The sequence below is a fragment of the Loa loa genome (assembly GCF_000183805.2).
Source record: "Loa loa unplaced genomic scaffold supercont3.262, whole genome shotgun sequence".
Classification (NCBI taxonomy): Eukaryota; Metazoa; Nematoda; class Chromadorea; order Rhabditida; family Onchocercidae; genus Loa; species Loa loa.
This window is the reverse complement of record NW_018108442.1, coordinates 23,674-36,614: the sequence shown is the minus strand read 5'-3', so window position 1 is coordinate 36,614 and position 12,941 is coordinate 23,674. Positions and strand designations below refer to the sequence as shown.

General features: G+C 30.1%; 1 protein-coding gene across 1 annotated transcript; it reads right to left on the bottom strand.

The window, feature by feature from the left end:
* Positions 1–617: 617 nt before the first annotated feature.
* On the bottom strand, positions 618–8,149 carry LOAG_02157 (hypothetical protein; the record flags this gene model as incomplete). Its single annotated transcript, XM_003137695.1, has 16 exons — positions 618–689; positions 1,011–1,239; positions 1,635–1,736; positions 2,110–2,205; positions 2,387–2,503; positions 3,158–3,333; positions 3,590–3,676; positions 4,029–4,226; positions 4,469–4,675; positions 5,007–5,172; positions 5,526–5,668; positions 5,782–5,880; positions 6,404–6,572; positions 7,093–7,188; positions 7,285–7,412; positions 8,057–8,149. 16 exons carry the CDS (start codon positions 8,147–8,149, stop codon positions 618–620), a joined length of 2,178 nt encoding a protein of 725 aa, XP_003137743.1.
* Between the last annotated feature and the right edge of the window lie 4,792 nt (positions 8,150–12,941).

Sequence of the window (12,941 nt, the reverse complement as noted above, 5' to 3'; positions counted from 1 at the left end):
AATTCCTTCCCTAGAATATCTGAGAAACTAAATTTACCGGAAATCTGAATCTAGTTCATCTAATACCAATTTTATTAGTTGAGTTTTGCAAGAAAGAAACTGCTGATGGCATATTTTTGCCAAAAAATTTTTGTAAACTAATTATTCATGCTGTAAATTTTCGACCAAGAATGCGCCTAAAATTACTAAATTTCAGTTGTAATTCAAATGCAATCCACCTTGATACTGATATTTAAATTATTTATCCAATCTTAAATTTGTACTGATAAATGCAACAATGCACAGTCCGTAAATGATGAAAACAGAACTGATTCGAAAAATCAATTAAAATTTCATCTATAAATGAAATTAAAAGACTCGATTAAATAGTTACCGGATATAAAAGTAGTTCTAGAAAAGCAGGAAATAAAAAACGAAAAGTTTGAAATATTTTCAAATTTCATGTCCATCATTACTCATTTATAAACAGTTGATGGAATATCAAAGAGCGAGATAAATGACAGTACACCACAGGAAGTAATACAAAAGATTTCAGAAAGATGGATGCCTAAAAACGAGGAGTCTTGAAAACAAGAAAAAAAAAGAAACAAAATTGGCTAGCACATAAAATTCCATTTTCATTCGCTTTCATACCATTTCAGATCCAATACTTTTTCCAGGAAACAATACATATCCACTATTTCAGAGATCTGAAATTGGAAACATAATTTTCATTTCAAGAAAATTTAAAATTTCAAAAATTTTCAGCCACTACAGCAAATATCCTCTGCACTCTTTCTTAATAAACAATACGAGAATATAATCTACTGCTTCGGATATTCGTCTTCTACTATTCAAATTTTACCCAGTTTGAAAACACTGCATTTCAAAAAAGTGCAATTCGAAAAAGTTATTTAGGCTTTCAGATATGACTTATATGTAAAACACGTCAAGTGCGTCATTTGGAAATCAAATTTTACTAAGCAATAGTGAAACTCGATGTTGCAAATAATTAAAAAGAAATAACTTACAACTTTGCTAGTAGGTTTGCCAGCTCCATGACCAGCTTTCACATCTACTCGTATGATGAGCGGATTTTTTTGGAAACTACCTGCTGAATGAGCAGCTTCGTACAACCGCGCCATATATTTTAGGGAATGTGAAGGTACTACACGATCATCATGATCAGCTGTCATAAGTAACGTAGATGGCCATTGATAGCCTTTATTCGGAATTTTGATATTATGAAGTGGGGAATATCTAGAATTGAACGTAAAATATAACATTTTTTAACATTAAAGAAATTGTACTGTTAAAGAATTGAGTTACAGAAGATTCATATAAGGTTATATATGCCCCAACTTTTGAGAAAAGAAAATCCATATATGGAAATGATTTCGTTAGCATTATAAAATTGACATCTAACTTCAGCTGGCAGTGAATTTGAAGGATGATTCCAACTTCAGGCAAAAATAAATAAATCATTAGTATATTTTAAAGCCGAAGGATGAGTAAAAACTGGCTATGCCACTAGTACCAAATTTGTTAACATCGAACTTAAAATCAAACTAAAATATTGAAAAAAAAAGTAAATTTTGGTGAAAAAAATTAGGGAAAAGAAGCATTAGATATTAGGAAAAATTTGTGCAACGCACTTGTAAATAAATTCAAAATCGGATGCCTCTTCAGGATTGCCATACTCTGGTATCCATGCATTACCAATAGTAAATTTATGATATCGCAACATATCGAGCACACTGAAGAAAAGAGCTCCTGTACGGTGATAAAAAAGACAATTATAATAACAACAACGTAAACAAAGTAGTAACGAAAACAGCAGTGATAAAAAACAATTCATAAACTTGCCATGTTTTTTTTTAAAAAAGTTCTCTCTTCTCCATTACTAGTTGCCCTATCCTCAATTCTTTTGTTTCAGTTATAATTCAAATCTTTCCTACAAAAAATATATCAAAAATTTCATTATGAGCAACTATTTTGCCAATTTCTTTATTCATAAAAGAATAAATAATATCTGTTGTCTCATGCAGTGTTCATATATTAGTTTTAAACTTATAACTACAGAAATAACACAACATTTCATCTAAGTATATTTAAAAGAAACTAACATACCCGACTTGATTCACAACAGCACCAAAAAGTTCTGGACGTTGCTGTGAAACCGCAGCAACCAATAAGCCACCATTTGAACCACCACGTATAGCTAATCTAAAGTGAAATTCAGAAAATTTCAAAATCCGAAAAATAGTATGCTAAACTTGGTAGAAATACTATATACATTGTGAGTCTTTTTTTTTGTAGAAGACAATAACTGACTTCATTGTTTTTTAAGACTTGTTGATAACTTCGTATAAAAACAAAGTAAATTTTATCAATAGCTAAATCTGACTTTCTTGGTAATGTATAATTGTAATTGACAAGATATTCAGCAGCAGCTATAAAATCATCAAAAACATTTTGTTTTCGTTTTAGCATTCCACCTTCATGCCATTTTTCACCATATTCACTGAAATGTATAAATGTCATATATACCTTGTTTTCCTTTTTTTTTTTTTTTTTAATATCGCAGAAGCTACAATATCTTCAAAACCACAAAAGTTCAAGAACTGATTGCGATAATAACCCATGAGAGCATACATATATATTCCAGCATTAATATGAAATTTAAAACCTTTAGTCAGCGTAATTCTAAAATGAAGACTAATAATTTAATCTCAACATTTTAATTAGCACAAGTAACTGATGGCGGAGAAACTTGGATATATTTCAGACAAAGAGTAATTTCACCCACAATACAGGTGGAACGTGCGAATTATACGTAGCCTCCCTTATAGGTGTGAGAAAAAAGAACTTTCAGGGAAATGCATTTTTTTAAACAGAAATTTTGAATTTGAATTCAAACTGTGCGATATGTGTTGCATCCTTTAAAACTGTAATAATTTCATGTCAGCAACAAAGATTTAGCATTGTAACGCGAAAAAAATCGAAGATTTGACAAAACATTATGATATTTGATGAAATGAGAAACAATATTTGGTACATCTAAGTCACGTTATGCGTTAAATGATTGGTTAAAACCAACTTACTGAATGCTACAAATATCAAACAAATAATTAATATAAGAATGTAACATGTTGTGCAAATTGGAAATAAGATTTACCTTCCACCACGTAAATTAGCTAATGCAAAAACACCCTTGAAGTTATCCAGGAATAAAATACGCGAAACAGCGAAATGTGGCATTACAGCAACGTTAAATCCACCATATCCATAAAGCATAACTGGGGTATTTCCATGCAAAACCAAATTTTTGTTGTGAACAATGTAAAGCGGCACCTGAAAGCTTCTTTTCCTCATTTATTTCAGATTTTACTTCTGATATGCCATTATCATTAAAACTATCTTCCGACTGTTGTTCAAATATTCTGGACTCCTTTTACAACTGTGATTATTATCATCATTTCAATAGTCATGATCGTCATACATGATTCGCATGTTGATAACTTCACTACCATAACTACAGCTATTTCTCAAACTAACATTGTTATGATGCAACTTGAATTTATAGTTTATTCGAAATTAACAGACCAACCTTTGTTCCATCCTTGCTTTTACAAAAAACTTGCTTTATAGCGAATTTGCTTGTATCTACGTCCTTTATAGCGGTTCTCCGAATTTCCTGGAAATTTCTATACTTCCATAAACTTTTGTTCAAACAAATATACGTTAATACAGAATTCGATACAGAATTCGTTGCTGAGAAATTCATACTTAGTATCACATCCTAGTGCAATAGTGATGGAATGGTAAAAAGTGCGGTGGAAAACATTTCTGAGAACTTGAAGCAAATAAAGTGAGAAAAATGGCTCAAAAATCCCCGCCAAGTAGATGGATTTTTTCAGGATGAATATATGTGGTTATAGCTAATGTGATCATATCAAAGTTGGAAAACAAACAACGCACCACAAGACTCTATGATTTTGATGATGCAAAATCATTGTTAGTTAAGCCAGAAAATAACAATATTCAACCTTCAATTTAACTTGATGTGATGGTTCTATGCCTTTGAAATCAACATAATAAACAACACCCGGAGTAAGAAATGATTCGAATAGCAGGAACATCTCTGTATGATTTTTACGACCAAAAAATCCAGATATTGTCCCTATTTCCAATGGTATTTCATAGAAACGCTGGCCCGTCTTTGGACAATGCACATAAAGTTTACTCTGAAACATTTGTTACCGTTATGCTAATTAAATCGGTAAAATTTGTGTTAAAAAAGTCTCCAGAAAAAAACCCTGATTATATTCAAGAAAAAGTAGAATTTTGAGGTTAATTTTTCAATTTACACGAGCCCAAAATAATCACCTTAAAATTATTTCAATGCAAGGAAAAGATTTAAAGAAAAAACCATAAAGTCACTTCCAACTAGATTACTCCAGTGGTACAATGATAAACCTCATGATACCTTAACATCCTCTATATATGAAACCACCAATCGATCTCCACCAACATTTACCACCCATTCCAACTTATTGTTTTTGTCTTCCGGAATTATCGTTTCCCATGCAGAAGGCCCTTCGTTAGCTGTTGAGATTTTTACCCTTATTAGCTTGAACATTGGTGCATCGTGATTCGTTAGAATTAGAGCTTTATCACCATCACTATCAATAAGCTAGAAGAATGCTTGATTCAGTAATTTTTAATTTATTTAACCATTATAGCTGTGCTCAAATACACTTCAGTATGATTTAAAGTGATAACGGAAACTGGGAGATGGATGCTTTACAGATTGAATCCAATGTTGAGAGATTATTCCTGAAACTTGTAGCTGTAATATACCGGCTGCAGCAATCATCTACAGCTTTGATATCTACAGCTTTGCTATAGATCAAGGATGACTACTAAAAAGCTGAAATCGAACTAGTCAGAAGTTTCTTTCTTTTTTTTCGAAGTAGTCATTGTGAACTAGTTAGAAATTGCTAATGAAAATGAAAGAGATTTACTTCATATTTCGCATCCAATTTGTCGAACAGTGGCTTCAATGGTACTTTACCCGTAATTTTTTGCTGCGCTTCTTGAACATCGTAATAGTAAAGCATATTATAGGGATCACATCCTCGACTGACATCCACGATCAAATAATGACCATCTTCTGTTACGGTACCCGAACTACATGATGATTACGGTATTGGAAGTGAAATAAATGAAAAATAATTCAGAATTAAAGATGAATCAAAGGCAATTTGACAATCTTCTAATTCTAAGATATCTATAAACCACAAACAATAAGGAATCCATTTCCGCAAACTTAACACAATGTATTTCCTGTTATGAGCTCTCTATCATTCCTACACATTTCCACTGGTAATACCACAACAGTTGGCTGATTCTTCTGAGTAAATGACGTGACAGAAACGCTTACAACGGAGGACTTACGAAAGGAAATGTTACGGTAAACAAGTATGGAAAGATAGAGAGAAATAATTCTCGTTCATATTAACACGGATGAACAAAACACAAACCACATATATTCAGGATGTGATCGAAAATCAGCAACCAAAATATCATCACTCTGTGGAGTGCCCAATTTGTGAAAATACAACGAATGGTATTCGTGTTTTTCCGTCGATGACCCTTTCAGTGCACTTTTATGTTCGGGATACTTCTAAAATTTGAAGTTCATCTTATACATTGACACTTTTTCGTCTGCAAAATTGCAATGCAATAAAAATCTTCAATACTTATTATAACTTCAGACTGAATCGAAAAACCATGTACCGAATAGAAAACTCCACTGTTATCGATCAGCCAATCTAGGTCGCTATGTTTAACGCCCACCACTGTATCTTCCAAATCAGTACCATCAGCTTTTTTAAACTGGAAAAAAAGCGCATAAGATAGAGTGACTAATTCTGAAGATTCCAAAAAGCTTCACCTAATAAATATTCGTTCCAAAATGATTCAAATTTAAAAGAAGCCTATACTATTTAAACATCTGGAATTAGTAGCATAAAAAATTTCTCTTCTGCATAAAGAACGGGGTTTTTTTTTTCGATTACTTCAAATTTAAAGACATCAAATAGTTGGCTTCTCTGTCTGAAATTTGTCATAAGCGATGTTGAACTGATTTTTTCCCCCTCCCCCATTAGGCTACCATACAAGCATCCAAATGTAAAATGAACTGTAGTGCGTGGAATATTACAAAAGAATTTGAGCAACGTATGGTAAAAATCTATTCCACCATTGACTGGGTTAAAGTAACCCTATTGTTTTCTCGTCTTAAAATTATAACATGAGTAAAATATCTTATATCAACTTGCACCATTTCACTACATGATTAAACTTTTACATGATTTAATTTGATATAAAATACCGTTGTAAAGAAATTTGGAAATTTTACCTTTAATGTCATCCAGTCACTGCCTTTTTCTGAGATACCATACACCAATATAGAACCATCATGAGAAAAACACTGGTTACGTATAGAGGTAGTACCATCTTCGGAGAATTTGTTTGGATCAAGAAATACCTCACTTTCATCAAGCAACGTTTTTTGACGATACAAAACGCTAACAAATAAAAATAATATTCATAATCATAACGATATTTTGAAATAATTAAATGAAAGAATACGAATGGAAAGATAAGCTGGAAGTTAACTGTTCATGATTTACTTCCTTACTTGACCATGATTTTCCTAATCTCTTCAATTGTCCGAACACCACATCATCACATGGACGGTATACATCATGGATATCAAAATATGAGGTGAATTTTTTCATCTCGAACTAATAACTTTGGTTAGTCATAAACCCATTGAATGGTGCCGTCCCAGATTATAATCAATAGAAACAGTCGAACATACTTACTTAACAATCAATCCAGTCATCGGACAGAGAAATCGCTTTAGGAAGAAATCTCAAAGATGAAATCTCTTTAGGTTTTAATCTACTAATTGAGAAACGATTTCAGAAGAATTTTATAATACTGACAGCGGTTCGCATTAAAATGTCGAAAATTTTCACACCCTTTAAAATCTTGCCATGAAAATTAAGAATTAAAAAATTATAAGGAAATCCAATTACGTACCTTTGGTTCTGTAGTCCCGAATTATGGTAATAATAGTAATAATCACCCCTTCTGCTCGTACAACCAAATTTTTCATAATCCCAAAGTTTCGTCAATCTGGAATTGCCCTATTAAACCAAAGCATAATTCAAATGTTCAAATTATACTCTTTGAACTGCCAGGAGGAAAACCCATTTTGAAATCAGTTTATACCTTTTTTTAATTTTCTCTCTGTACGGTGAACTTGCAATAAATGGCTGAGAGATTGAATTCAACTGCATGATATATTCCTTAGTTTCATTCAAATCCGGATCTTCCAGCCATCGATAAGGATCTGCGACCTACAACCGATCATTCGATGAGCTATGAACATTTCAGAATTCGGAAAAAAAAAGGCTTCTTTTGTGGACGATAATTTTCAGTTACACTTCGAGAAGGCTAACTTATCCATCCATAGCAGGTAAGGATTAGTGTAGATGAACTCAAAAGCAAGAACAAAAGTACTGCTTTAGTACTTTTAACAAAAGTACTTTGATTTCTATAATTGTGATTAGTTTTAGACCCCAATCTGTAATTGATTTTCACCAGTAATATCTAAAAATCCATTAATATAAATAAGAATTCCCATAAAAAAAGATTTCAGAGAGAACCAAAAAGAATTACGTTAATATGCTAATTCTTTGTGGAAATAAAAGATAAATTTTATTCCTTTCCCTTTAAATTTAAAAATTATAGCAATACTAAGTGGTTTAGTAATTTTGATTACGAAGCTTACAGACTATTTTCAAGAAGCTGAGGATAACATTTATAGTAGCCATAAGGAAATGGAAGAATTATCAACCAGAATGAATTGTTTCAAGTTCCAAATCTCTTCCAGCGCAAAATCTGATTACAATTCATCGTCCATTTGCAAAAGCTATCAAAAACAAAACTGATAATAAAAAAAAAAATGTCTAATTATAAAGAATTTCCAATCTTTACTGACCTTAGTCCCATGAAAATCATCCAAAATTGAATTATCTTTTCGGGCAAGCGGATATTTTGAGGAATCGATGCTAATTTTAGCACCTTCATCCATATTCGTCGAGCGTTTAAAATGATTATGTTGCCATGCAGGAACAGATGAATGCAATGACCGGATAACTTGAGCGGGATATCTACACTCTAAATCGTTTATCAAACCAATTATTATCAAATGGAAGAGTTGAAAACATCTAGCAGTGTTGCTCATAGCGTATGGAAACTGAACAATATGGTGAAACATTCATAATTAATAGAAACAAAAATTTTTTAGGAATGAAAAAGAAAAAAGTATTAGTGATCTTTGCTTTCGTTGCAAAAAAAAAAGAAAATTCTCACTGTACCATTTAGGAAAAGAAATCAAATAGAGTGAAAATTTCTTCAAGGACATTTTTTTTCTCTCAGTTCCTAATTAAATGAAAATATTTTCAACTTTTCCGAAAAAAAAAAAGCTCATAAATCATTCAGATTAAGAATCAAAATACATTCACCTTAAAATAAATTGAACATAACCTATAATTGATTACTGTTTAAAGCAGAATTTTCCTAATTATTGTTATCCATTTATACTTTCAGCATAGCATTTAATTTTCCAATAATGAAACATATTGGTTCTTACTGTAAGATAAAATAAAACAACTTAGAATGATTAATTACATCATCATCTCTTCAAATGGTAGTTTATAATCACAATTTCTTCTTTTTTCTCCTTTTTCAAAAATCACAGCTATTTATTAAAACTACAGCTGTCAAAGAATGAAAGAAAACAAGAAAAAAGAAAGAAAGAAAAACCTTCGATCCAACAGTAACAGTTATTCAAGATAAAAATATGATTGAAAAAAAAAAGAAACGAAGTAAAAAAGTAAACAAACGGTTAAATGAAGAGAAAGAACAGGTTAGCGCATGCCTGATTATTGATACCTTCAAAAAAATTTGTTTTGATGATGTTTTATTTTTATCATTTAAAAGGAAATAAATTTAGAAGTTGAGTAAAAAAGAAAAAAGAAAAAGGTAAACAAGATATGAACAGACTAGAAAGCTTTAGGATAGTGGAATATATAAATAGATGCAAAAGACCTATACTAATCTAATCGATAAATTAATGCGTTATAATTTTAAATCATTCTATTTGATATTAAAAAGAACGAAATTAAAAAAAAAAGCACTGAAATTAGAAATGGATTTTATGATTAAAAAAAAAAAGAAAATGCTTAGAAAAAGGATTTACGGTATCGTTGATGTGTAATATGACCACCGGCATAGTAGAAGAGTAAAAATACAGCTCGCATATTATGAGATCGATTGAAATTGTAATAACTGATCGAAGCCATTGAAAAGAATGAAATAACTGAAGGAAATGATATGTTATGATAAAATTTATTCAATTTAAAAAAAAAAAGACCTCGAATCAATTCAGATTATACTAAAAAAAAAAAAAACGAATGAATTTAAAGAAAATTGTATTGCTCTACAATTGATAAAATTCAAACTCTTGCAAATTTTGATTTTTTTTTCCTGTAAATTAATACAAAAAAAAAAATCCATAATTCAATATTTCATCGTTACATGTAAATAAATCTTAATTAATTAATCCCTGCCAAATTAACATAAACGAATGCAAAACTAAAATTTTTTGTTTGGGACTATTAAAAAAAAAGTAAAATATCATTAATTGTAAACCAAATTAGCTTGATTTAAAAAATAACTAACGATTGAATTCAAAATAAAAAGAAAAACTGAAGCTTTGTTTTTGCTGTTGTAACTTTCAAAAAAAAAAAAAAAACGTCCCTATGTACCTAATAATTAAATCAGATGAAAGTTAGGTCAAAATTCTCGAAACTTATTAAATGTTGTCAGTTTTTACATCTTAGAAAAAAAAGAACCAAACCTTTTTTAAATTCTCAAATTCGATGTAAGGTCAACATTGTCCTTGTCTAAACAATATCCTATGAAATCATCATAGCTTTTATAAGCTCCTTTAGATTTGAAATTGATTAAATGACCAGGTCTATAGCTGCACTTTATAAATAGGATAAAATTTTTTCACAATAGTTTATTCTAGCACTTTAATTTAAAAAATAATAACACCCATCACTTTATGATCATTATAAGTACTGCGCTCCCCAACTGGTAAAATTAGCAATATTTAATTTTTGGAAAAAGAAAAAAAACTCAATTCACCTTTTCTATTTATTGACTTTTTTTGTTATTGAAAATTAATTAACCTCTGCTAATCTCTCAGATCAATTAATTCCCAAAATTGATATTCTCCAGAGTAGGGTCACTCCAAAAGGTTGATAATTCATCCCGATAACTTCAATGCAGATTACAGCTATTTAACATTTGAAACTGATATGATGCGTCGCGGCAAATAAATATATGGACTCAAATCCACAAAATACCAAGGCAATTGAAGACAAAATATAAATTCTAACTTAAAAGCATGAAATTAATTTCAATTTCCAATTAATCAGAAATTTACGGACCTTTTTTGATTACACTATAGTATCATGATGGAAAAGCAAAACATGTGATATGCAGATCAAAATCCTTCCTCATTTTTTACAAAATTCAAATAAAATTTTCCAGTCATAAACAATTTACTTTTTAACAAAATCCATTCAATTACTAATTTTCTAATACAGCACAGCCTACATTACTACCCGATTTAAAGGCTAAATAGGAATTTGAAACAACAAACGAAATAAATAAAAGATTTCAACAAGTAAAATAGATAAACCAGAAAAAAAAGGAAACGAAAAACCAAGCAAAACTTTTTAGCAAATGTCATTTGAACATTTGTATACTAAATAACTTATTTGCTGAATAAATCCGCCTTATTTCCACAATATAACATAGGGAAATTTCGTGAGCTATTTATCACTATTTTATATTGAAATAACAGATGAAAATTTCCAGCTCACAGTGATTAATTAAAAATTTAAAATAATCGATTGAGAGGGAAAATTAAGCAATCCATAAAATTTGATGTACGATAATTTTTGAGTGTAAATCATACAATGTTATGAAATAATAGCAAACAGGAATAAACTGTGTTACCATGAAGAAATAGAATTAAAAAGAGTAAATTTTTATCGATTTAAAATCATAATATATGTTAATATTACGATTCTATAAGGATAATAATCATAACAGTCAAAAACATGAAATTCAAACCAAAGAATCAAGAAAAAGTGATATAATATCGTTTCCTAATATCTGTTAGCAGTTTTTAAAACAATGGCATAAGTTAATATGTTACACTATTTTCTTTGCTCCTTGGTTAATAACATAAATATAGATATTATAAAGAAAAGTATAATTGCGTCAATAACAAAAGTAATAACAACATTGGTTGGATAAAAGTTGAATTAACAGTAAAATTATAAGAGCAAATTATGTAAATTAAAATCACAGCAAGCAACAATACACACACATTATATTAATACATTGAAATCACTTATTTGCTCCATTATAAGGAAAAAGAAACAATAAAACACAAAAAAAAAAAAGAAAAAAACCAAACGATATATGTATTCTTCTAATACCAGGACAACATGTAAAAAATGTATGTGTACAATACAGTTTCACCAATAACTTGAATAACTTTACCAATAGCAAAAAACAAAAAAATTAGCAGAGGAATTTTGTAATCTTCGAAAAACAACCAGTCCTTTTCCGAAAAATTGCTAACCGCTAATTTGAAGTGTATTTACTCATTATTTCCGGCATACAACTGGATCGTAATCAGATATATGACCAAATTACATGCTTAAGTTTAGCCAACTGAAGTATTAAAGTGTAACCAGAAAATCTATAATACGTTACATCGGCAACTAAGCATTTGAAAAACTGTTCGAATCAGCAAATATTAAAAAAAAAAAGAAAAAGAATTTCCTAATCATTCATAATGACATTAACTATTCCCCATGTTACAAAACATAAACAATTTCTCGTGTTAATAACTATTCCCCATGTTATAAATGTAACCGTCTATTGACGGCTATTATTGTACGCTTCTTTCAGATGATCCAACATGTCAGACCTATGGTGATGTTATTTCCCCCCCCAAAAAAAAAAAAAATGATATCGAAGATAATTCTAAGAAATTCTCCTAATTTGTTAATTCTTACTCCACAATGTAATGCATTATCCGACTAAGAGCGAAGGATAACAATAGATGATAGTTGCTTAAATCAGAAGTATAAAAATAACACAAAGAAAGCAACGTTGGACCATTTGAATTCTATTAATCACGTGCTGACAATGGTGCTTTGGAAGTTAAATTTGCTGAAAATTTTGGTCCTTGTTGCTGTTGTTGTGATTGTTGTTGCTGCTGTAGTTGTTGACATAATCGCCTTACCATTTCTTCTAGACGACGTCGTGATTTTTGCTCTCGATCAACTGTTTTATTTAATTGCAATAATTCCTGGAAGAAAAAGAAGAGTTTAGCTTTGAAATTGTTTTTTTTTTTAAGGAGTCATTTTTTTTAAGAAAGAACACTTTAATTGTTATGAAATAGATTAGAAATAGTGCTACTCTGCATGTAGATATCCTAATTTTGTCTTTAAACGAACTAATGAAATTAAATTTCAAAAGAAAAGGAAATGAAATTACATTAACCTTTTGTACATTGTTAAGTTGATCTCTTAACGCATATACTGTATCGACAAGACTTCTGCAAAAATTTAAAAATATCAAATTACATATCTAATGACGCAAGTACAACCTATAATTCTCGGAAAGATGTGAAAATGACCGTGCCGTTATGGTAATACTTGAAATGAGCTTTCATTATCTTTATAATTTATAAGTAAAATTTCAAAAAAAGAAAAACTCAGTCTAAAGTC